We start from the raw sequence: 22,533 nt of genomic DNA on the forward strand, positions 1-22,533 counted from the left end.
AGGTTGATGCTTCTGAGATTGGAGCGGGAGCTGTTTTGTCGCAAAGAAGTTCTGATTGCTCGGTGATGAAACCATGCGCCTTCTTTTCCAGGAAGTTTTCGCCTGCTGAGCGAAATTATGATGTTGGCAATCGAGAGTTGCTGGCCATGAAGTGGGCATTCGAGGAGTGGCGTCATTGGCTTGAAGGAGATAAGCATCGCGTGGTGGTCTTGACTGATCACAAGAACTTGACTTATCTCGAGTCTGCCAAGCGGTTGAATCCTAGACAGGCTCGTTGGTCGCTATTTTTTGCCCGTTTTGACTTTGTAGTTTCGTACCTTCCGGGCTCTAAAAATGTGAAGGCGGATGCCCTGTCTAGGAGTTTTGTGCCCGACTTTCCGGGTTTATCTGAGCCGGCGGGTATTCTCAAAGAGGGAGTAATTGTGTCTGCCATCTCCCCTGATTTGCGGCGGGTGCTGCAAAAATTTCAGGCTAATAAACCTGATCGTTGCCCAGCGGAGAAACTGTTTGTCCCTGATAGGTGGACGAATAAAGTTATCTCTGAGGTTCATTGTTCGGTGTTGGCTGGTCATCCTGGAATCTTTGGTACCAGAGAGTTAGTGGCTAGATCCTTTTGGTGGCCATCTCTATCGTGGGATGTTCGTTCTTTTATGCAGTCCTGTGGGATTTGTGCTCGGGCTAAGCTCTGCTGTTCTCGTGCCAGTGGGTTGCTTTTGCCCTTGCCGGTCCCGAAGAGGCCTTGGACACATATCTCTATGGATTTTATTTCAGATCTTCCCGTCTCTCAAAAAATGTCAGTCATTTGGGTGGTTTGTGATCGCTTCTCTAATATGGTCCATTTGGTACCCTTGTCTAAATTACCTTCCTCCTCTGATTTGGTGCCATTGTTCTTCCAGCATGTGGTTCGTTTACATGGCATTCCAGAGAATATCGTTCTGACAGAGGTTCCCAGTTTGTTTCGAGGTTTTGGCGAGCCTTTTGTGCAAGGATGGGCATTGACTTGTCTTTTTCCTTGGCTTTCCATCCTCAGACTAATGGCCAGACCAAACGAACCAATCAGACCTTGGAAACATATCTGAGATGCTTTGTTTCTGCTGATCAGGATGACTGGGTGTCCTTTTTGCCTTTGGCTGAGTTCGCCCTTAATAATCGGGCCAGCTCGGCTACCTTGGTTTCGCCGTTTTTCTGCAACTCTGGGTTCCATCCTCGTTTCTCTTCAGGGCAGGTTGAGTCTTCGGACTGTCCTGGTGTGGATACTGTGGTGGACAGGTTGCAGCAGATTTGGACTCATGTAGTGGACAATTTGACCTTGTCCCAGGAGAAGGCTCAACGTTTCGCTAATCGCAGACGCTGTGTGGGTCCCCGACTTCGTGTTGGGGATTTGGTTTGGTTGTCTTCTCGTCATATTCCTATGAAGGTTTCCTCTCCTAAGTTTAAACCTCGTTTCATTGGTCCGTATAGGATTTCTGAGGTTCTTAATCCTGTGTCTTTTCGTTTGACCCTTCCAGATTCTTTTTCCATCCATAACGTATTCCATAGGTCATTGTTGCGGAGATACGTGGCACCTATGGTTCCATCTGTTGATCCTCCTGCCCCGGTTTTGGTGGAGGGGGAGTTGGAGTATATTGTGGAGAAGATTTTGGATTCTCGTGTTTCAAGACGGAAACTCCAGTATCTGGTTAAGTGGAAGGGTTATGCTCAGGAAGATAATTCCTGGGTCTTTGCCTCTGATGTCCATGCTCCCGATCTTGTTCGTGCCTTTCATATGGCTCATCCTGGTCGTCCTGGGGGCTCTGGTGAGGGTTCGGTGACCCCTCCTCAAGGGGGGGTACTGTTGTGAATTCTGTGGCAGAGCTCCCTCCTGTGGTCACAAGTGGTACTTCGGCTGATTCTCTCTATGAGCTTCCGTTGGTGGAGGAGAGTGGTACTGTGGCTTCTGAGTTTCCTTCCTCAGGTGATGTGGTGAAGTCGTTAGGTGCTGCTCTATTTAACTCCACCTAGTGCTTTGATCCTGGCCTCCAGTCAATGTTCTAGTATTGGACTTGTTTCCTCCTGGATCGTTCCTGTGGCCTGCTGCTCTGCATAGCTAAGTTCCGCTTTTGTTATTTTGTTTGCTGTTTTTTCTGTCCAGCTTGCATATTTGGTTTTTCTTGCTTGCTGGAAGCTCTGGGACGCAGAGGGTGTACCTCCGTGCCGTTAGACGGTACGGAGGGTCTTTTTGCCCCCTTTGCGTGGTTGTTTGTAGGGTTTTGTGTTGACCGCAAAGTTACCTTTCCTATCCTCGCTCTGTTCAGAAAGTCGGGCCTCACTTTGCTAAATCTATTTCATCTCTACGTTTGTCTCTTCATCTTACTCACAGTCATTATATGTGGGGGGCTGCCTTTTCCTTTGGGGTATTTCTCTGAGGCAAGGTAGGCTTATTTTCTATCTTCAGGCTAGCTAGTTTCTCAGGCTGTGCCGAGTTGCATAGGGAGCGTTAGGCGCAATCCACGGCTGCCTTTAGTGTGGTTGGAGAGGATTAGGGATTGCGGTCAGCAGAGTTCCCACGTCTCAGAGCTCGTTCTATGTTTTTGGGTTATTGTCAGATCACTGTATGTGCTCTGACTTCTATGTCCATTGTGGTACTGAATTACCTGGTCATAACAGCACACATAGCCGGCTCAAATAAAGGACACAAATACCGGTGTCATATCAAACAAAACAGAAGGAGATATATTCTGTGGATAAATGTCCAATCCACAGTCCACTGATAGTGTGATGGCAGCCTTAGAGAGTAGCACTTGCCACATCTCTTAGGTGCTACATGCTAAATAGTGTCTGTCAGTGAGATAATTTGTTATGATGGAGGTTCAGGTTTTATTTTTCAGTGTCCGATCTTTATGTTGCAGCCAATTGTGTGGCACCCACGTATCAGTAGAATAGGGGGACATTTAACCCTTGTTTCACCAGTGACAGCGATGGTGTGGACAAGACCACCACTCACCAGATATTTATTACATGTCTGATGGGTGAGGGTCTACAGAGCCCCTTCTCGGGATTGGTGAGGGTCTCACACAGCCAGGCTCTTACGCTGAGCATATAAATCGGCATGAAAAGAAAAAATCTCTGATCTGCGCTGCCCCATAGTATAACATGGGCCGTGTTATACGCCAGTGTGACCGGGCCCTTAGATTTCGCATATGGATGTACCACAGGTACAAGGATTAGCCCCTCTGTCATTCATTCTCCTCTTTTTCATGCCTATTTCCCAAAACAAAGAAGTATCCTGCTATTAGAGATCAGTGAATCAGACCGTGGTCCAGCAGCCACATCATTACTCCGTGGCCCCCGGATGGGAGCCCCGTAACCTGCCTCCTACCAGCGCCTCTTTTTATTAGTTGATGTCACAATGATGACGTTGTGCCAGGCGTGTACATTATAAGAGGCGCAGAGGATGTCGACTGGTAGGAGGAAGTTTGGAGGACTCCCCTCCGGTGACCGCAGAATACTGTAGTGGCCCCTGGATCGGGCTCCTGTGAATCTATTTGCTCATCTCTACTTGCTACTTATATGCATGGCTCATTTTTTTTCCTTAATGTGGGGTAAAAGTCCATTCAGGGAATTTCTGTAGCTGCGGATGGGTTGCAGAAACTCTCTTTATGTGCTTGAGATGACGATTGTCACCAGATTGGATGCAGATTTCGGCAATAAATCTACACCAAAATGAATGTCCATGTGAAGGACCCTCACGTGTCCTTGAGGTATAATTTTCTGATTGATGATCTTTGTCTTGAATTTGTTAATGTTCTAATGACTGCGCACACTGTATGCAAACAGGCAGGTTTCATCCATCTGTGTCATGATACCATACGGAGTGTGGTGCACAAACCGGTCACAAAATGGATGTGTGATACCGGACTAAAAGTGGCACTTCACCCTAGTTGTAATGGTGCTTTGTTTATATCGTAATGGTGCTTTGTTCATATTGTTGTAGTGGTGCTTTGTTCATATCGTTGTAATGGTGCTTTGTTTATATTGTTGTAACGGTGCTTTATTTATATCGTTGTAGTGATGCTTTGTTTATATCGTTGTAATTGTGCTTTGTTTATATTGTTGTAATGATGCTTTGTTTATATCGTTGTAGTGATGCTTTGTTCATATCGTTGTAATGATGCTTTGTTCATATCATTGTAGTGATGCTTTGTTTATATCGTTGTAATGGTGCTTTGTTTATATCGTTGCAATGGTGCTTTGTTCATATCGTTGTAGTGATGCTTTGTTCATATCGTTGTAATGGTGCTTTGTTTATGTCGTTGTAATGGTGCTTTATTCATGTCATTGTAATGGTGCTTTATTCATGTTGTTGTAATGATGCTTTGTTTATATCGTTGTAATGGTGCTTTGTTCATATCGTTGTAGTGATGCTTTGTTCATATCGTTGTAGTGATGCTTTGTTCTTATCGTTGTAATGGTGCTTTTTTCATATCGTTGTAATGGTGCTTTATTCATGTCGTTGTAACGATGCTTTGTTTATATCGTTGCAATGGTGCTTTGTTCGTATCGTTGTAATGATGCATTGTTCATATCGTTGTAATGGTGCTTTATTCATGTCGTTGTAATGGTGCTTTATTCATGTCGTTGTAATGGTGCTTTGTTCATATCGATGTAATGGTGCTTTGTTCATATCGTTGCAATGGTGCTTTGTTCATATCATTGTAATGGTGCTTTGTTCATATCGTTGTAACGATGCTTTGTTCATATCGTTGTAACGATGCTTTGTTCATATCATTGTAACGGTGTTTTATTCATGTCGTTGTAATGCTGCTTTGTTCATATCGTTGTAATGGTGCTTTGTTCATATCATTATCCACGCAGGACAGGAAGAGCTGAGCTGTGCTCCACAGCCGCAGTGTCCGCAGGAGTGCACGTGTCTGGACACCGTGGTTCGCTGCAGTAATAAGCACTTGTTATCTCTGCCGAAGGGGATACCGAAGAACGTCACAGAGTTGTAAGTCTCACTGCCGGAGGGACTGTCCCATTTGTCTGAATGAAGGTAGCAGAAAACTGTGCACATGCCGCAGAAACACATAAAATCCAAAAGTACACACTTGTACAACAAACCTGCCACGTGTGAACATGACTCTTCCATCTGACATATCACAAAGATGACTTCTTGAGGCTTTGTGTCATGCTGTTGGTGAATGCTGAGTGTATATAGTCAGCACCAGGTGGGATGTGTGGAATATTCTACGTCCTAATGGAAGTTCTAAAACAATGGCTGAAAAATATTCCAAATATCACATGAAGTTCTATAAAATAGTAATACATGTCAATGATTTATATTTACTTCTGAATGTTTTTGAAATTGTAACTTTATAGAAACTTGGTTTGCGATAGAAAGATATGAAATAGTATAGATGGATAGATACAGTGCCTTGAAAAAGTATTCATACCCCTTGAACTATTCCACATTTTATCATGTTACACCCACAAGCTGAAATGTATTTTATTGGAATTTTATGTGATACCAACACAAAGTAGCCAGAAAATGATACGGGGTTTTTTTTTATATTTTAAAAATATAAATATGAAAATTGTGAGGTGCATTTGTTTTCCGCCCCCTGTAGTCTGATACCTCTAAATAAAATCCTGAGTGACAAGTTGCCTCCAGAAGTCACATAATTAGTACATTGTGTGTGTTATTTCTTCTCAGTATAACTATAATTGTTCTGTGAAGGCCTCAGAGGTTTGTGTGAGAACTTTAGGGATGAAACATCATCAAGAAAACCAAGGATCACACCGGACAGGTCAGGGATAAAGTGGTGGAGAAGTGTAAAGCAACGTTAGGTTATAAAAAAAAATATCCCAAGCTCTGAACATCTCACGGAGCACTGTTCAATCAATCATCCAAAAGTGGAAGGAGTATGGCACAACTGCAAACCTACCAAGACATGGCCGTCCACCTAAACTGACATCCCAAGCAAAGAGAGCACTAAACAGAGAAGCAGCCAAAAGGTCCATGGTCACTCTGGAGGAGCTGCAGAAATCCACAGCTCAGGTGGGAGAATCTATCCACAGGACAACTAATCGTATACTCCACAGATCTGGCCTTTATGCAAGAGTGGCAAGGAGAAAACCATTTTTTAAATCAAGCCATAAGAAGAAACGTTTGCAAAAAGCAATGTGGGCATGTGGAAGAAGGTGCTCTGTTCAGATGAGACCAAAGGAGGACTTTTGGGGCTATATGCAAAACGCTATTTGTGGCGGAAAACTATCACTGCACATTGTCCTGAAAACACCATCCCCACTGTCACACATGGTGGTGGCAGCATCATGCTGTGGGGAGGCTTTTCTTCAGCAGAGGCAGGGAAGCTGGTCAAAGTTGATGGAGAGATGGATGGAGCTAAATACAGGGGAATCCTGGAGGAAAACATGTTAGAGGCTGGAAAAGACTTAAGATTAGGGCATAGGTTTACCTTCCAGAAAGGACAACGACCCTAAAAATCCTACCAGAACTACAATGGAAGGGTTTAGATCAAAGTACATCCTTGTGTGTCAACAGCCCAGTCACAGTCCAGACAAAAAATCCCATTGAGAATCTGTGAGAAGACTTGGAAATTGCTGATCACAGATGTCTCACTGAGGGAGAGCAAGTGTGCAAAGAAGAAGGTGCAACAATGTCACCACTAGATGTGCAAAGCTGGTAGAGACAGACCCCACAAGACTGCAGCAATGATTGCACATCAGAATTTTCACATTTATATTTTTACAATATTCAGAAAACCATGTTTCATTCCTGTACACTTTACAAATTCTTGATACTTTGTGATGGTATCACAGAAAGCTAGATAATAGATCGATAATAGATAGATAGATAGATAATTGATAGATAGATAATAGATAGATAGATGATATATAGATGATAGATAGATAATAAATAGATAGATGATAGATAGATAGATGATAGATAGAAAATACAGGCTCCTTAGATGTGAGATGATGCTTTCTACTTCTATCTGTCGTGTTCGGGGTCCGGGCAGTAACGCTGTTCTCCTCTTGCAGGTACCTGGATGGTAACCAGTTCACGTTGGTGCCCCCGCAGCTCTCCACATACAAGTATTTACAGCTGGTGTAAGTATGTCGCCGTGCGCACTCTGCAGATGGCGCCATCATTACAGTGAGTGATGCGGAGCGCTGCGCTCCGTTATCGGCCGGTGTGCTCACACAATGCTCCGCTCTCAGGACTTTAGCAGAATTCTGCATTTTGATTCCATGTGAATGGAGAAAATAAGCTGAGTGACGTCCGGATGATGTGAGGACGCGCAGAGCCGGCGAGCGCCTCCTGCAGATAGTGACTGCTGCAGATCGCAGGGTTTTCCTTTCTGCTGCTTTTCTTTCAGGGCGACCTGTGACCCGTCACCGAGCGCGTATTACACTCTTTTATTACTGTTCTGTATTTCCTTTGCTGATTTTCTTTGTTGCACATGAAAAGTAATATCTTTTGTCCTCTCCGCCCCCAGGCATTGTCATAATACACCCGATTTCCATTTACCGCAGCCATTACCATCTTCACCTTTTTTCTATATGATTTGTCATAGTAAATGTGAAGGTTTTGCTAGTTCCCTCTTGCTGTATACTGGTCTTAAAGCAAATCCAGACTTTTATGTGGACTATTTTTTTTCTATATAGATTACTTTCTTAATATTTATAGAAGTGGCGAACACTAAACCTCCAAACTCCATGGATAAATATTGGTTAAAAATAACATTCTGTCTTACCTTCATCCACCACTAGAGGGCGCTTAGGAGCTTAATAACATACACTGAGCTCCCTCTAGTGGTGGCTGCAGGTAGCAGAATTTTTATTTTTTTTTAAAGGGACTTAATGAGTATTTATTAAAACTTTTGTTAAAGTAAATATAGAATTAATGATTGCCTGCTATGCTGTTGTTACTTATTATTGGCATTCCTTGGTTGGCAGTAGATTAGCCTCACCCTGGTATATAGCTCTCCAATATGAGGGGTGAATACAGATCCCGTATAAGGGAAATGAACGCTTCGCCTTTTAATCATATCTTCTCTCTTGTATTTTACAGAGACCTGAGCAATAACCGAATCAGCTCCCTCAGCAACTCTTCCTTCACAAACATGAGCCAGCTCACCACGCTGTAAGTGATTTTCTGCACACAAGGTCACGGTCTGATGTGATGCGAGGGGTCCAGAATGCAGCGTCCTTCTCAAGGAAAACCTATTCTGTGGGAATAAAGAGAATATACTTAAGGCAATTAGGTTACAATGTATCAGAAGCAGAACGCGCAGACCTTGGCAGTGCCATTATCACAGAACGTTATCCCTGTAAATGTACAAATGTTGACACCGTCCTGGTTCCTGACCTCTTTCCACTCATCAGGGGTGCAGCTGGTTCCTGACCTCTTTCCACTCATCAGGGGTGCAGCTGGTTCCTGACCTCTTTCCACTCATCAGGGGTGCAGCTTGGTGTTTTGTGGTTCTCGGGCAAAAAAACTCAACTCCACGTAACCGTATATAGAAGGTATAGGGAGAAAGTATGTGCCCCCCTCTCCATATCCTCCTCCAGGGGCTTCTCTGACCTCCTCTTCTACATCCAGAGCATTTGTGGGGTCAGACCCTGGTGTTGGGCGTCCGGGCTCACAATCTCCGGTCTAGGTGTGGGATGAGGCTGAGGTCCGGGCTCCTGTTATACACACTGGGAGGGGCGAGTAGGCAGATGTTATACACCGGGGGGCGAGGGTCCGGAAGTTATATGGTGTGATCCATTACTTTTCTCCATGTAGTGTATCTACAGTATATATATATATATATATATATATATATATTGTTAGATGTTACGTTTTCCAGTCTCCGTGCAGTGAGACGACGTCCATGCGATTAGCTCATCTTGTCTTATAGACCTGCGTTGTGCTGTTCCTCTGTTATTCTTCCTGGAATAAATGAGCTCCATCCACCTTGTCCATAGGACGTAGCGTCAGCACTGATCAGATAGACGGCGCAGGGACACAGGGGGAATGGTGACAATGAACTGTTATTCCGAGCCAACAAAATAATGGAGGACCTTTTTAACCCATGAGAAAGCCCAAGTCTTTTAGTTATGGGCCATGATGGACGTTTTAGTTTTGCTTCACTTTACGCCGCTGCCAGGAGGAATAACAGAGGAACAATGCAATGCAGAACCGATGCTGAAAAATCATAAAACAGTAGCGCAATCAGAGTAAAGGAGCAGTCCAGGTAATACTCCTACATTGTGACACTGTAGATAGCAAGGTGTCGGAGCTACGGGCTCCAGATAGAGACTACGCGCTCCACCCGTCCGGCCCGGCACCACACACAGCACGGGGCGCCAGTTTTGCCTGGAGTTCCCCTTTAATAGGCGGGTCTGTGGTTGAGCGGGGGACGTCATCATCTGCTCTTCTTCCCAGGATCCTCAGTTACAACTCCCTGCGCTGCATTCCTCCTCTGGCCTTCGAGGGGCTGAGATCCTTGCGGCTCCTGTAAGTTGACGTTCCGACCTAGCGGTTCTCTCACCGGGCAGATAACTCGCCCACGTTAATTACTAACCATCCTCTCCCATCCTGTGTTGTAGGTCTGTGCATGGAAATGACATCTCTACTCTGCCCGAAGGCATTTTTTCGGATGTTTCCTCACTCTCCCACTTGTAAGTAACTGCAGGTTCATGGCCGCTCCACACGGACCATCTCCGTTTTCTTTTTCCAACATCTTAAAGAACAATCTATAAGTATGTGTTCACACTGAGTCTTTCCGCTAAGTTTTTGGAGCAGAAAATCTCATGTTTTTGAGAAGTTTTGAGTTTTTAGTAGGGTTTAGAAGAGTTTCCGCTCCAAAAATCAGACTCAGTGTGAACATACCCGTAAGGGTTTTCAAGCAGAAACCTCTTCACAGAATGCACCTTTTTTTTAACCCCGCTGTTGTCTTCGGTCTGGGGAGACCGATTTTGAACTTTGGTATTTTTGGGGTGTTCAAGATGCGGTTCTGAAACTTGTGGTTGATTGACTTAAATGAGGAAGGGTCGGTCGGCCACGGGTTTCAGAGCCGCATCTTGAATATTTTAAAGAATATTGAAGTTCAAGGTTGGTCGTTTTTGACCGAATACAACAGCAGGGTTTAAGGAAGGTTTGGATGAGGTCTTCTTTTCCCAAAGTGTTTTTTTTTTGTAGTCTTATGATTGGACAGTGACTAGATTGTAGAGATTTCCTTCAGGATTGGCTTCAATGAAGTGACACACACTTTCTTTTTTGACCCAGGAGTTTTTCAAAACTTCTTCAGGGGGGAAAAGAAAAAGAAATAAAAAAGTTTCTCATTTGAACAGAAAAGTGAATTTGCCATAGAAATGAATTGGAAAAGTTTTCCAGTATTTTTTAAGTTTCCACTAAAAAAAACTCCTGGAAAAAAAAGGTGTTTTAGGAGCAGAAACTGAGTGAAAAGTCTCCGAAATGGAAAAATAAAAAACCTGGAGTTTCTGTTCAGTGGCTATGTTCACACTATGTCTTTTTGCTGAGTTTTTGGAGAAAAATCTTAGCTGAAACTCTTATGTTTTTTTATGAGTTTTGAGATATGGAGGAGGATTTGAAGAGTTTCCATTCAGTTTCTGCTCCAAAAACCTCTCAAAAAACTTAGTGTGCGTATAGCCAGTTTCCTTTCCAAAAACTCTGCAAAAAGGCTTTTTGTCTTTTTTTTGCTGAGTTTTTGGAGTGGAAGCTCCAGATTTTTCAGGAACTTTTGAGGACGCTCCTGAAAAAACTCATAGGAATTCACCAGTCTTATGATTCTCGCAGTTTTATGTTTTATATGTGTTCACCTGTTTTTTTGTTATTTTTATGTTCACCATTGTGGTTGTCGTTTGAGGTTTTGTGATGTTTTCTGCAGATTCATCAATTGGGACTTAAAAAAACCTCTCAATTTTATGTTTTATGCAAACGTGCTCTAGTCCATATCCCCCCTGGAGTGATTTTATTTGCGTCTGATATTTTTATTGCAAATTTTGTGACATGTAACAGGATGCGCGACTCTTGTGTAAAGAGGTGCAAATAAAAGGGAAAAAGCGACAAATAAAGAGCATTTTATGATTTGAGCAACGTTTGGGAACCACGTGTGCCATTTTAACGAATTTCGTACACAGGAAAAAAAAAAGTCTACAAATAACACAAGACAAAAAAAATTGAAAAGTGACTTTAAAAAAAAAAAGCAAATATTCTTAGTTCTGACAAGTTCCGATAAGTGCGTCACACATACCTATCGGCGAGTGTTCGGGGGGATACCCGAGCCGCCGTCCTGCAGAGACCCTGGCATTTTTTGGACCCGGCGATATTACAGGACTGTGATTATGGTCATTAAGACTTGGCAGTAATATTTTCGCCCCTTCACCTCCTCCCGTTCTCCGGTTGCAGCCTTTGTACTTTCGCGCTGTGTGCGATTTCCAGGGAGCGCTGCCAAACCGGTTCCTTCTTTTACTCAATCTTTTGTTGAATTTGGCGCTCGGTGTTACCGCTTTTCATACTTAACAAAACACGATTCATCTGCGCCGCTGAGGATCTCCAGGAATTCTTTTCTTTTTCCGTCGTGATTTATGATGGCTGAGCCTCGCAGCTGTTAAACAAAAGGCAAAATAGCAGCGAGGAAGCTTTTAGGTGTTTGCAAATGTTAACACTGCCCTCGGCAATTTATACATCCGGCTGGCTGCTCCGCTGCGCCACCTAGCGGGATCATTTATTTACGTCAGCAGAGGAATTTCCCAGAGGAGCGTGAATGGCTTTTAAGTCTCCTCACTCTGACATACCAGGTTTGACATGTCCCTCTCCACCAGGAGAAATGTTACCACTTAGACCCCGATATACCACTTTAAAACTCTGGACTTATTTGTAAATTAGAACTTATGTGTAGAAATGATCAGAGCGGACATTAATGAATTAAAAACAGTCAAAATTTTCTCCATACCCTCTAAATACAGAAAGCAAAAGATTTGATTGATTGACGTCTACTTTTTTCCTTCTTATTCCAATCATTGCCGCCTATGGGAGAATAATTATCACCCACCAGTGGAATTTTAAAATAAATTTTTGCTCGTCATTTTTCTTTTTTTTTTTTTACCTTTTTTTATATAAAATTGGCGCATCTTTACGTGGTTTTTTAGAGAATCTTGCTTTCCCAAAAGTCTTCACTTAGCTGACCGCATCACCTTTCTCACCCATGTGTCTAAAGTGGTAAGGAGCGGCGTAAAAAATAAAAGGAAAAGCACAACAGTGTTTTTTTACTTTTTGATGACATAGAACAGGCACAAAAGCCAAGGTAAATCTTCCCCCACGGCTCCTTACCGACTTGTTTATAGGTAAAAACATCGCAATGGTGGGTGAAAGTTTGAGAAATTTTCTCCTATACGGCAGCCAAACCGCACCGAATCAAAATGAATTGCAAAGCTTGAAAGCCGACGTAAAAAAAAAAAAGTGTCAGTGTAGATTGACAACAGTGGTCAGTTTACTCTGCAGATTTCTTGGGTAGCATGTGAGATTTAGTTATAGAGTACCCTCCACTTTTTTTTATGTAAATGCCGCTGTTCTACTGAATCCGACGTTGTTTTTCTTTTGTTTCTGCGCCTCTCTGTTCCCGAGATATGGCCCTTTCTTACTTCTATATAAATCTAGTCTTGTTGGGCAAATGGGCGTGATCATTTTTCTGTGGGCGTCTTATTTGAAGGCCACGCTCACTTAGTTTTCAAGACTAACTTTATATGCAGAGAAGAAGTGACAATATTTCAGGAACGCAGAGACGCAAGAACAAAAGAAAAACATCGCCGGATTCAGGAGAACAGCAGCATTTACACCATGTAACAAAAAATTACATATTTTTGGCAAATGACAGATTTCCTTTAAAGTTCATCCATCTCACTATTACTTTTATACACTGTGGATTTTCTTTAAAACCTACAAGAGAAAAAAGTAAGCAAAAAAAACCCTGATGTAGCTAAGTAAAAAAAGCAACAGTGCATTTAAATAACAGAGTTTTTAGTAATACTGTTTTTTGATTAAAAAAAATAGCACAAAAGCCATCCCACCACGTCACGGTAACTCTGATAGGGGCAGTCCTACACTGTCTAATATTAAAACTTTTTTTTTTACTTAGTTACATCAGGGTTTTTTTGCTCACTTTTTTCTCTTGTAGGTTTTAATGTTTTGTGGCCAATGTGAACATACGTTTAACCTTTGCATGTGTACCAACTCAAGTTAAGCTCAATTTTTGTGTTTTTTTTCACTGTGGATTTTCTGTATGAAAATTAATGGAAAATCCATTTTTTTTTTGATAATTCATATTGGCAACATACCCTAAAGGCGTTGTCTACACGTGTCAGAAATTCCTGCGATTGCTCTATATGTATGAATGGGGTTGGTTAAAGGGATATTATCTACATTTAAAGCTATCACCTAGCTATAGGATAGATGATAACTTGCAGATCGGTGTGGACTCCCATCAATCCCAAGAACCGAGCAAAAAAAAGTGGTGCATTGGCCGTGCCGTTCATTCCCTGTGGGACAGCGGCAGATTTGCCTCTGATCTGATGTATAGAACGTTCCTACCTGTGAACATAGCAGAGGGTACGAATCACACATACTGGTTTTAGTTAAATAGTTAAACCACCCACCCCAAAAAATATATAATGGAAAGTCTGATACTTTTCTTTCGCCTCCACTCCTGTGTTTGGATGTATTGATTCGGTGTATCACTGCACATTGTCGCTGCAGAACATCTTGATGTTGATTGTCTGGTTTATGGTCGAGCTTTTTGTTTTTTCCCTCTCCAGAGCCATTGGAGCCAACCCACTTTATTGTGACTGTAATCTACGCTGGCTGTCGAGTTGGGTGAAGACTGGGTACAAGGAGCCTGGCATTGCCCGCTGCACCGGACCCTCGGAAATGGATGGGAAACTTCTCCTTACCACACCAGCTAAAAAATTTGAATGCAACGGTAATAAAACCCAGATCTGTCATAACACGGGGGACTGTATATGAACAGAGAAAGTATATTACTAGTGGCTGGGAGCAGGTATTAGTGAAGAAAGACACCAGAGTTTTTCTTTAAGGCTTCGTTCCCACTTGCGCATAAATTCAGCGAGTGCAATGAGAGATAAAAATCGCATTGCACTCGCGCCAATGTTATTCAATGAGTCAGCGCTCATCTGCAATTTTTTTTTTCCTTAGCTGAAATTGGACTGAGAAAAAAATCATGGCATGCTGTGATTGAGGGCTCATACCCATCACCGTAAGAAAAAATTGTCCAGAAAAGTGGGACGAGTGTTATGCAAGTGTTATGCGATTTTCATGAGCAATTGTCTTTGTAAATTACACAACTTTCCAAGGAAATATCCTTCCCCATATATATGTATTTCCGGATAGATAGAAATATGTGAGTGAGATATATAATCAGTGCTTTGAGTACATGTACTGTACATGTATTTTATTACTAAATAAATAATTTAAAAAAAAATGGTGTGGGGTTCCTTGAAATTTTATTAGCCAGCAGAGGGAAAGTAGACAGCTGGGTGCAGATGTTTATAGCCTGGGAAGGGGGTAATACCCATGGAACATCCCAGGTTATTAATATCAAGTCACAGCTGTATACTTAGCCTTTTACTGATTATTAAAAAATGAAGTAGGATCCTCCTATAATTAATAACCTGCAAAGGCTATGCAGACAGCTGCGAGCTGATATTAATAGCCTAAGAAGGGGCCATGAATGCTGGCCCCCTCCTAGACTAAAAACATCAGCTCTCAGCTGCCTCAGAAATTGCGCATTCATAAGATACGCCAATTCCAGCACTTAGCCTCGCTCTTCCCACTTGACCTGATGCGTTGGCAAGTGGAGTGATAGTATTGGGGTTGATATCAGCTTTGTATTGGTAGCTGACATCATCCCCAGAGTTTAGTAATGGAGAGGTGTCTATGAGAATTCCCATTACTAACCTCATAGTCAAAATGTCAAAAAAAATACACAGGCAGAATTAAATCCTTTATTTGATCAAATTACACAGACTCCTTTATTGACTCAAAATTAACTAAAAACACTTACTCACCTCATGCCCAATCCATTGAAGCCCTTGTCTCCTGTAAAAAAAAAAAAAAGCAACATCATACTCACCTGTGACAGACATGAAGATAATAATCCAATTGTACCTCGACGCATCTAGCACTACTACATCTAGATGGCAGGCTGAATTGTTGCATGATGCGACTATACAGCCTGTCAACCAGCAGAGACGCTGAGCTGCTCGTGCTTGCTCAGCTCTTTTATTCACGGTGATGTGATGAAGTTGAGTGGAGTTCATATCCATTGAACTCCTTTGACCTCACTGACATCAGTGTGGGCGCCTTGGGAATATTTCTTATTGTGCTTGAGCTGACATCATTGCGTTGAACTCCAATGAACTTTCTGATGGCACCGCAAACATGAAAACTTTCTCAGTGATGTTAAAAGAGTTCATTGGATGTGAACGCCACTGAACTTTCTCACGCCACCTCACACCAGGGCACGTGGGAGGAGTAAGGCTAAACACCAGATTTGGCACATCTCATGGATGTACCATTTCTGGGATGACTGAGAGCTGATATCCATGGCCACTTCCTAAGCTACTAATGTCAGCCCGCAGCTGACTGCTTAACCTCTGCTGGTTATTATAGAGGGACGCTCCGTAATTTTTTCGGGGGTCCCCATTTTAATAACCCATAAAGGCTAAGTATACATCTGTGAGCTGATATTAATGGCCGGGAAAGCTCCATGAGTATTACCCCCTTCCCAGGCTATAAACATCAGCTGCCAGCTGTCCACTGTCCCTCTTCTGGTTAGTAAAATTTCAGGGGATCCCACGCCATTTTGTTCAGAAAATAATTTATTCAGTAATAAAACAAATTTTTTTTTTTATTATTACATCCATTGACTTGCATTGGCGAGTCTTGTCCGAGATACCAGGACAATCGCTGCGATTTTTTTTCTTCCTCAGCCCGATCTGAGCTGAGCAACAAAAAAAAACTGCAAATCAGCAGAGACTCCTAGATTAACATTGGTTGGCTCACACTCGTCCGTTTTTCTGAGCCCTGACTGCGTAGACAAGAATGCACCAATGCAAATCAATGGGTGCGAGAAAAAAAAAAATGGACGGAACATGGACCATCCGTATGATGCCTTCTGATTTTTACGGATAAATTACCATTCTGTAGCATTCAAGACTGTAAATGATTGTAAAATAATAGTTGCAGAGAAAAAAAACGCATGTGATACGGATATGTGAGAAAAAAATAATTGTACTCGCATGACCCTCGTCCTACTTTTCTGGATCAATATTAGAGCGATTTTTTTTTTAACTGCTTGTGGGAGCGAAGCCTAAATCCTAGTTCAAGCTGTGGCATTAATTCAGCATTGTATGACGGTATTATTCACTGTATGTGCAATTAATTGTAGAATTCCGTTCCTTATGGGAGACCGTTTCAGGTGTTCTGATTCTCTTTTGTTCATTCGCTTTATTATCAATTACCAAAAATGCAGACTATTACCGTTTCTATTTCCTACCGCTTTCTTCTTACTTTCCACATTTGCCTAATACCTGTAAATATGGACGGCACGCTATGAATCTCTCCGGTATTATTCGAGCACCTCATTGCAGTATTTAGATCCCGTTTCTTAGAAAGTATGGTCGGTTTTATTTTTATATATATATAAGATAATGCTGAATGTGGCCGCCGCACCGCGCAGCTCTCCTAAAGTTCATTGATGACAATAGGGGCTCTATATACATGATCGCCCACGTTTACTCCTGTACAATGGCCACTATTGATTCCTGATGGGCACAATAGCCATAAATAACATGGCCAAAATTAAAGTGCCGGTCCACAATATGCCCCGCTCCGTGGGAGGCGCACACTCACAAATACCTATTGTTTCCACCCTAAGGAAGTCTTGGATTTCAGATCAGGGACTGATTTATTTCTGGAGCGTCCGGTTCCCTTTATTCACATCTCTCTCCCTGTGAGGCGCACATATTCGCCGTCCGCGGCGCGGCTCCGTCACAATGCGGTGTGTTACCGCCACGTCTGTGCACTCTTTACAGCTCTCTCCATTCTGCCGCTGATTAAAATGACCTTCAGCTCCGACATTATGGGGACCTCGCACGAAATCCTGCTCCATCTGTCCCTCCGAATAGCAGCACATTACACCCCAAGCGAAATCTCTCCGACCTCGCCGATTCGGTTTAGGGTCAGTTTATTTATGTTCCTCCCGTGGGTTAAAGAAGCAGAAATCTGATTTACTGCCCCCTATTCTGTGTAACACTTTGCAGCGGGCGACCATTACATTTGTCCACAGTGCATTATTGAAATTGGCTTTTCTGAGGCCGCCGCCACCATCATTAGCAGAATACAGGTTTACGGTCACCGCATGCCATAATTGGGATTCAGGACGAGGCATCAGATCGGGGGGCCATATGTCGGCTTTTATTCCTACCATTTATATTCTGGTTTATCCCCCACAGGACCACCAAGCTTGACTATCCAGGCCAAATGTGAGCCATGTTTGTCCAGTCCTTGTCGTCACCAGGCCAGCTGTCAGAACGATGCCATGGAGTATTATAAATGTGTCTGTCCACCCGGCTTCAAGGTATGAGTTGGTGACTTAAAAGGATTGTCCACAATTAGAAAAAAAATGGCACCTTCATTCACTATTGCAGCTTCATTCACTTTACTGGAGATCGATTGCAATACCATCCTAAACCAATGGTCAAGGGCGGCGCTGTTTCTGAAGGAAAGCTGTCGTGCGTTTGTAATCCTGGACAACATTTTTAAATTAATATTGGAAAAAAAATGTGACTGCGTTCTTCCAAAAACAGGGGCTGAGTTGCAATACCACACACAACCTGAAGACAAGTGTGGCGCTGTTTGGTATATAAAAGCAGCCAGTCGTCTGGATAAAAAGTTTTACAAAGTTACAAAGTTTTTGCATTTACTACAAACTTATAAGTTTGCAGCCACTACCCTATAAATTACGGTACATTTGTTGTTTGCACTTTTACTAAATATTGCACGGCAGGTTGTGGACTGTGGATGAGGATTTTTTTTCACACCTCACGTGGATCGGTGCCACATGAGGACGCGTACAGTGCAAACGAGGCAGGTAATGGCCATCAGAGGCTCGCTGGTTGGGTGGCTCTCTCCCCGCAGCCGCATGTGTCCACCATGCAATATATATTGGAGGCTAATGAAACTGAGGATCAAAAAAAAAAAAGTTTCTGCTCATGACTTAAAGGCATTAGGCTGGAGGTTTAAGAGTGTGATCAATACAAAGGGTGGGGAAAAAAAATCATCCAAGACGTTTGGTGTTAGGCTACTTTCACACTAGCGTCGGTACGTCTGGCCGACGCAAACTGCGAAAAAAATGAACAACCGGGGCAGCGGATGGAGTTTTACAACGCATCCGCTGCCCCATTGTAAGGTCCGGGGAGCAGGGGGCGGAATTCCAGCCGCGCATGCGCGGTCGGAAATGGCGGACACGACGCACAAAAAAACGTTACATGGAACTTTTTTTGTGCCAACAGTCCACCAAAACACGACGCATCAGTCGAACGATGGATGCGACGTGTGGCCATACGTCGCAATGCGTCTCTAATGCAAGTCTATGGAGAAAAAACGCATGCTGCAAGCACATTTGCAGGATGCGTTTTTTTCTCCAAAACGACGCATTACGACGTACAGCAAACAACGCTAGTGTGAATGTAGCCTTAATGGGGTAAAACAGGCAGGGAGTCTGGGGAACGTGGCTACTATTTCCAGAAATGACATCTGAAAAAGTTCCCAAACTAACAAAAGTGTCCAGTGATGGAGGCGGAGAGCGGACACTGAATATAAGGTGCACACGACTAAGTGTTATCTACGGATAGCACTCTCACATATGTTAGGCTACTTTCACACTAGCATCGGATTCGGCCCGTCGCATTGCGTCGGGCCGAGATTCCGACGCTAGCGTTTGTTGTGCCGCACAACGGGTGCAGCGGATGCATTTCTCCGGCGCATCCGCTGCCCCATTGTAAGGTGCGGGGAGGTGGGGGCGGAGTTCTGGCCGCGCATGCGCGGTCGGAAAAAGTGGTCCGTCGGCTGCAAAAAACGTTACATTTAACGTTTTTTGCTCCCGGCGGTCCGCCACAACACGGCGCAACCATCGCAAGACAGTTGCGACGTGTGTTAATACGTCGCAATGCGTCGGTAATGTAACTCTATGGGGCAAAAACGCATCCTGCAAACAACTTTGCAGGATGCGTTTTTTCCCCTAAACGACGCATTGCGACTTATTTTAAAAAACGCCAGTGTGAAAGTAGCCTTATTCTATGGGGCTGTGCACGTGTCCGATTTTTTTTTCTTGGCCCGAGTGATCTGCGGAAAAAATCGGAGACCTACCAGAGGTTGATCCGAGCGTCTGATCAACATCAGTAATGCAAGTCAATGGGTCCGTGAAAAAAATCGGATCGCCCTCGGATGACATCCAGTTTTTTCTTTCTCTCCCAGTCCGAGAAAAGTGGATCTCGCTCTGATCAGAATATTCAGTCCGTTTTTCACGTACGTAGAGAAATTGGTCCCTTATTGTATATATCCTAAAGGGATTATCTCGCCGACAACATTGATCACCGACCCTCGCATTCGCCGTGGGAACAAAGCAGCGATGCGCATGCGCGATATGCATCCCCATTCACTGTCTATGGGAGCGACGGTTACGCATGCGCACTGCTGAAGGAAGCAGCGGTTACACATGAGCGCTACCTCTCGATTTACTGGGGGCCATGTTTTTTTGGAATCATACGGGATCCAAGCTGTTGGATCATCAGCAATCATACATTTTGCTGCTGGGATAACCCCTATTTTTACACTGAATTGTATAGGAACCCCCATCTTCGTACATTCCTGCACCGTCCATGTGCTTTACACATTCACCAGGAGATGAAAATCACCTAACAAAAGCTTCTGATTGCTACGTACGTGGAGGAGGCACAATTAAAAGACGCTGATATTTTACATATTCTGCCTCTATTAGCTGAGTATCCCCCCTTCTGTCTGATGACAGGTGCTATGCAAAAAAAAATAAAAAATACCGTATTTAGTTTTTCACAATTATTATAAAGTAAAAGTAAAAATTCCTCCTCCTGTAGTGAAATAGAAGATGTCACCGAGCGTTGGAAATAAAACTGGAATTCTCCATTATCTGCTGGCGGAGGAAGCGAGTGGCGCTTTTAGAAGCGGCTCTCAGTGGTACCTAGTAGGAAATATTCCCGCCTTGTCGTATTTCTGACTTTTTTTTTTTTTACCAGGCTTAATGGTTTTTTTGTATGCAGCTGTGACACAGAAGAGATCTAGATGGAGAAAGACGGGTTTTTAATGACTTGGTCTCAACAGAAAGATACAATTTGTAATATCCCTGACAATAAAAGCTCGGCCAGACGGGCTACAAGTGGTTAACACTCAGCGGAAGCTGCTACATTATTGGGGGCCATTGAGTAGTATAGAGCTCAGTTCACATGAGTCTCAATTCCGTGCGATTAATGCGATGGACTCACCTGTCATTGTCTTGGTGACACTTTTCTACTTTCAGCCTTTATACCTAAGACGTTTGGCCTGAAAGCCATATGTTTCGATGTACTTCCAAAACATGCCTTTTTTAATTAAAAGATTATTCCCATCTTTATAAATTGGGTATTTTCCGATAGTACTTGTAAAAACAAGCAATTTTGCAATTTACTGCTTATTAAAATTTTCAGCCGTTCTTGAGATATTAACACTTTTCTTCTGTTTACAGCTCGTTACTTTGGAGACCGGCCACCGCTGCTGGACAGCAAACCAGCACTTTTCTATTAAGCTTGTAAGCGCTGTTATGAAGCTGTAAGGATCGCTGGAGAGTGCTGTTATATCCTAATCCCAGCCAGCTTTAGTGCAGTAGATACAAGTCAGAAAGCAGCAGTGGTCGGTCTCCTAGGTAACCAGCTGTAAACAAGAGAAAAAGGTGTTGTTAATATCTCAAGAAAGGCTGCAAATTTTAAGAAGCAGTAAATTACAAAAGTACTTATATTTACCTCCACTATCCAGCAATATCTGTCTATGGAAGGTAATATAACCCTTTAAACATCCCTTTCATGTAAAATAAGCTCTGGAGGCGGATTCTCAGGGAGATCTATGTCCAGCCCATAGATCTTAACAGCTCATTTACATATTAGAAAAAAAACAGGATTTCTCTGGAATAAATAATCGGATTGTTGATATCAAGGTATCATTTTATTCAGCTTCCTATGATGTACGTGCCCATATGGACGGCTTTGGAAGAGTTGATCCTGCTGACAGATTCCCTTTTTGACCATTAAGTAGGGACTTTTATAATAATGACCCCAAATATGATCATTTGTGTAAAGCTTGCCTTTTTTTAATTATAATACAGCAGGCTTTGGATATTCATCTGACTTTTGATATGGATTAAATAAAGAAAAAACACCATAAAAATAATTTCAATAGTTTCAAACTGCATACAAAAAATGCTTATTAAAGGCAAAAAAAAAAAAACCCGGTACATAAACTCAGCCCCAGCGCCTTATGCTACAATACAATGGCTACAGCCAAAGTCAAAAATGTGCATTTATCTACAGGAGCCCGTAGGATTGGAGGATTACTGTTTATACACCTATGTATTGTTTTTTTTTATTTCGCAGGGAAAAAATTGTGAGATCTCACTTAATGCATGTTCCAGCAACCCATGTGAAAACCAAGGAGCCTGTCACCCGAAAGATGACGCCAGCGGGTTCATGTGAGTAATGCAGATTTCTACCACTTTGAAGCCATCTATTGTTCCCACACAGTTTACTACCCCTTTTATGGCCTCCCTGCAATATGATGCCCACCCTATATACATTATCATTCTAACAGTGACCATGCACACTGTACAATGCCCCCCAACACCCACAATGGTGCCCCCACACCCCTTCTGATACCTGTAGTGACCATGCACACAGTACAATGCCCCCCTCACAATGATGCCCCCCCATAGTGCCTCCCACACACCACACCTTATGATGCTTCTAGTGACCGTGAATTAAGTACAGTGCCCCCACACAATGATGCCCCGATGCTGCCCCCCAACACACCTTATGATGCCTGTAGTGACCATGCACACAGTACAATGCCCCCCACACAATGATACCCCAATGGTGTCCTCCAACACACCTTATGATGCCTGTAGTGACCATGCACAGAGAACAATGCCCCCTCACAATGATGCCCCTCACACCTTCTGATACCTGTAGTGATCATGCATAGAGTACAATGCCCTCCTCATAATGATACCCCCCATAGTGCCTCCCACACACCTTATGATGCTTCCAGTGACCATGTACACAGTACAATGCTCTCCAACACAATGATGCCCCAATGAGGACCCCAACACACCTTATGATGCCTGTAGTGACAATGCACACAGAACAATGCCCCCCACACAATGA

At 43.1% G+C, this 22,533-nt stretch overlaps 1 protein-coding gene across 1 annotated transcript in view; it reads left to right on the plus strand.

Moving 5' to 3' along the window:
• Positions 1-22,533, plus strand: part of SLIT1 (slit guidance ligand 1) — a 364,458-nt gene that overhangs the window by 297,204 nt on the left and 44,721 nt on the right. The window contains exons 21-28 of the mRNA XM_069754045.1: positions 4,855-4,987; positions 7,042-7,110; positions 8,075-8,146; positions 9,434-9,505; positions 9,598-9,669; positions 13,825-13,988; positions 17,542-17,666; positions 21,748-21,842. Of these exons, the coding sequence (XP_069610146.1) occupies positions 4,855-4,987; positions 7,042-7,110; positions 8,075-8,146; positions 9,434-9,505; positions 9,598-9,669; positions 13,825-13,988; positions 17,542-17,666; positions 21,748-21,842 (802 nt within the window). The remainder of the gene's footprint in view (positions 1-4,854; positions 4,988-7,041; positions 7,111-8,074; positions 8,147-9,433; positions 9,506-9,597; positions 9,670-13,824; positions 13,989-17,541; positions 17,667-21,747; positions 21,843-22,533) is intronic.

The sequence above is a fragment of the Ranitomeya imitator genome, chromosome 2 (assembly GCF_032444005.1).
Source record: "Ranitomeya imitator isolate aRanImi1 chromosome 2, aRanImi1.pri, whole genome shotgun sequence".
Classification (NCBI taxonomy): Eukaryota; Metazoa; Chordata; class Amphibia; order Anura; family Dendrobatidae; genus Ranitomeya; species Ranitomeya imitator.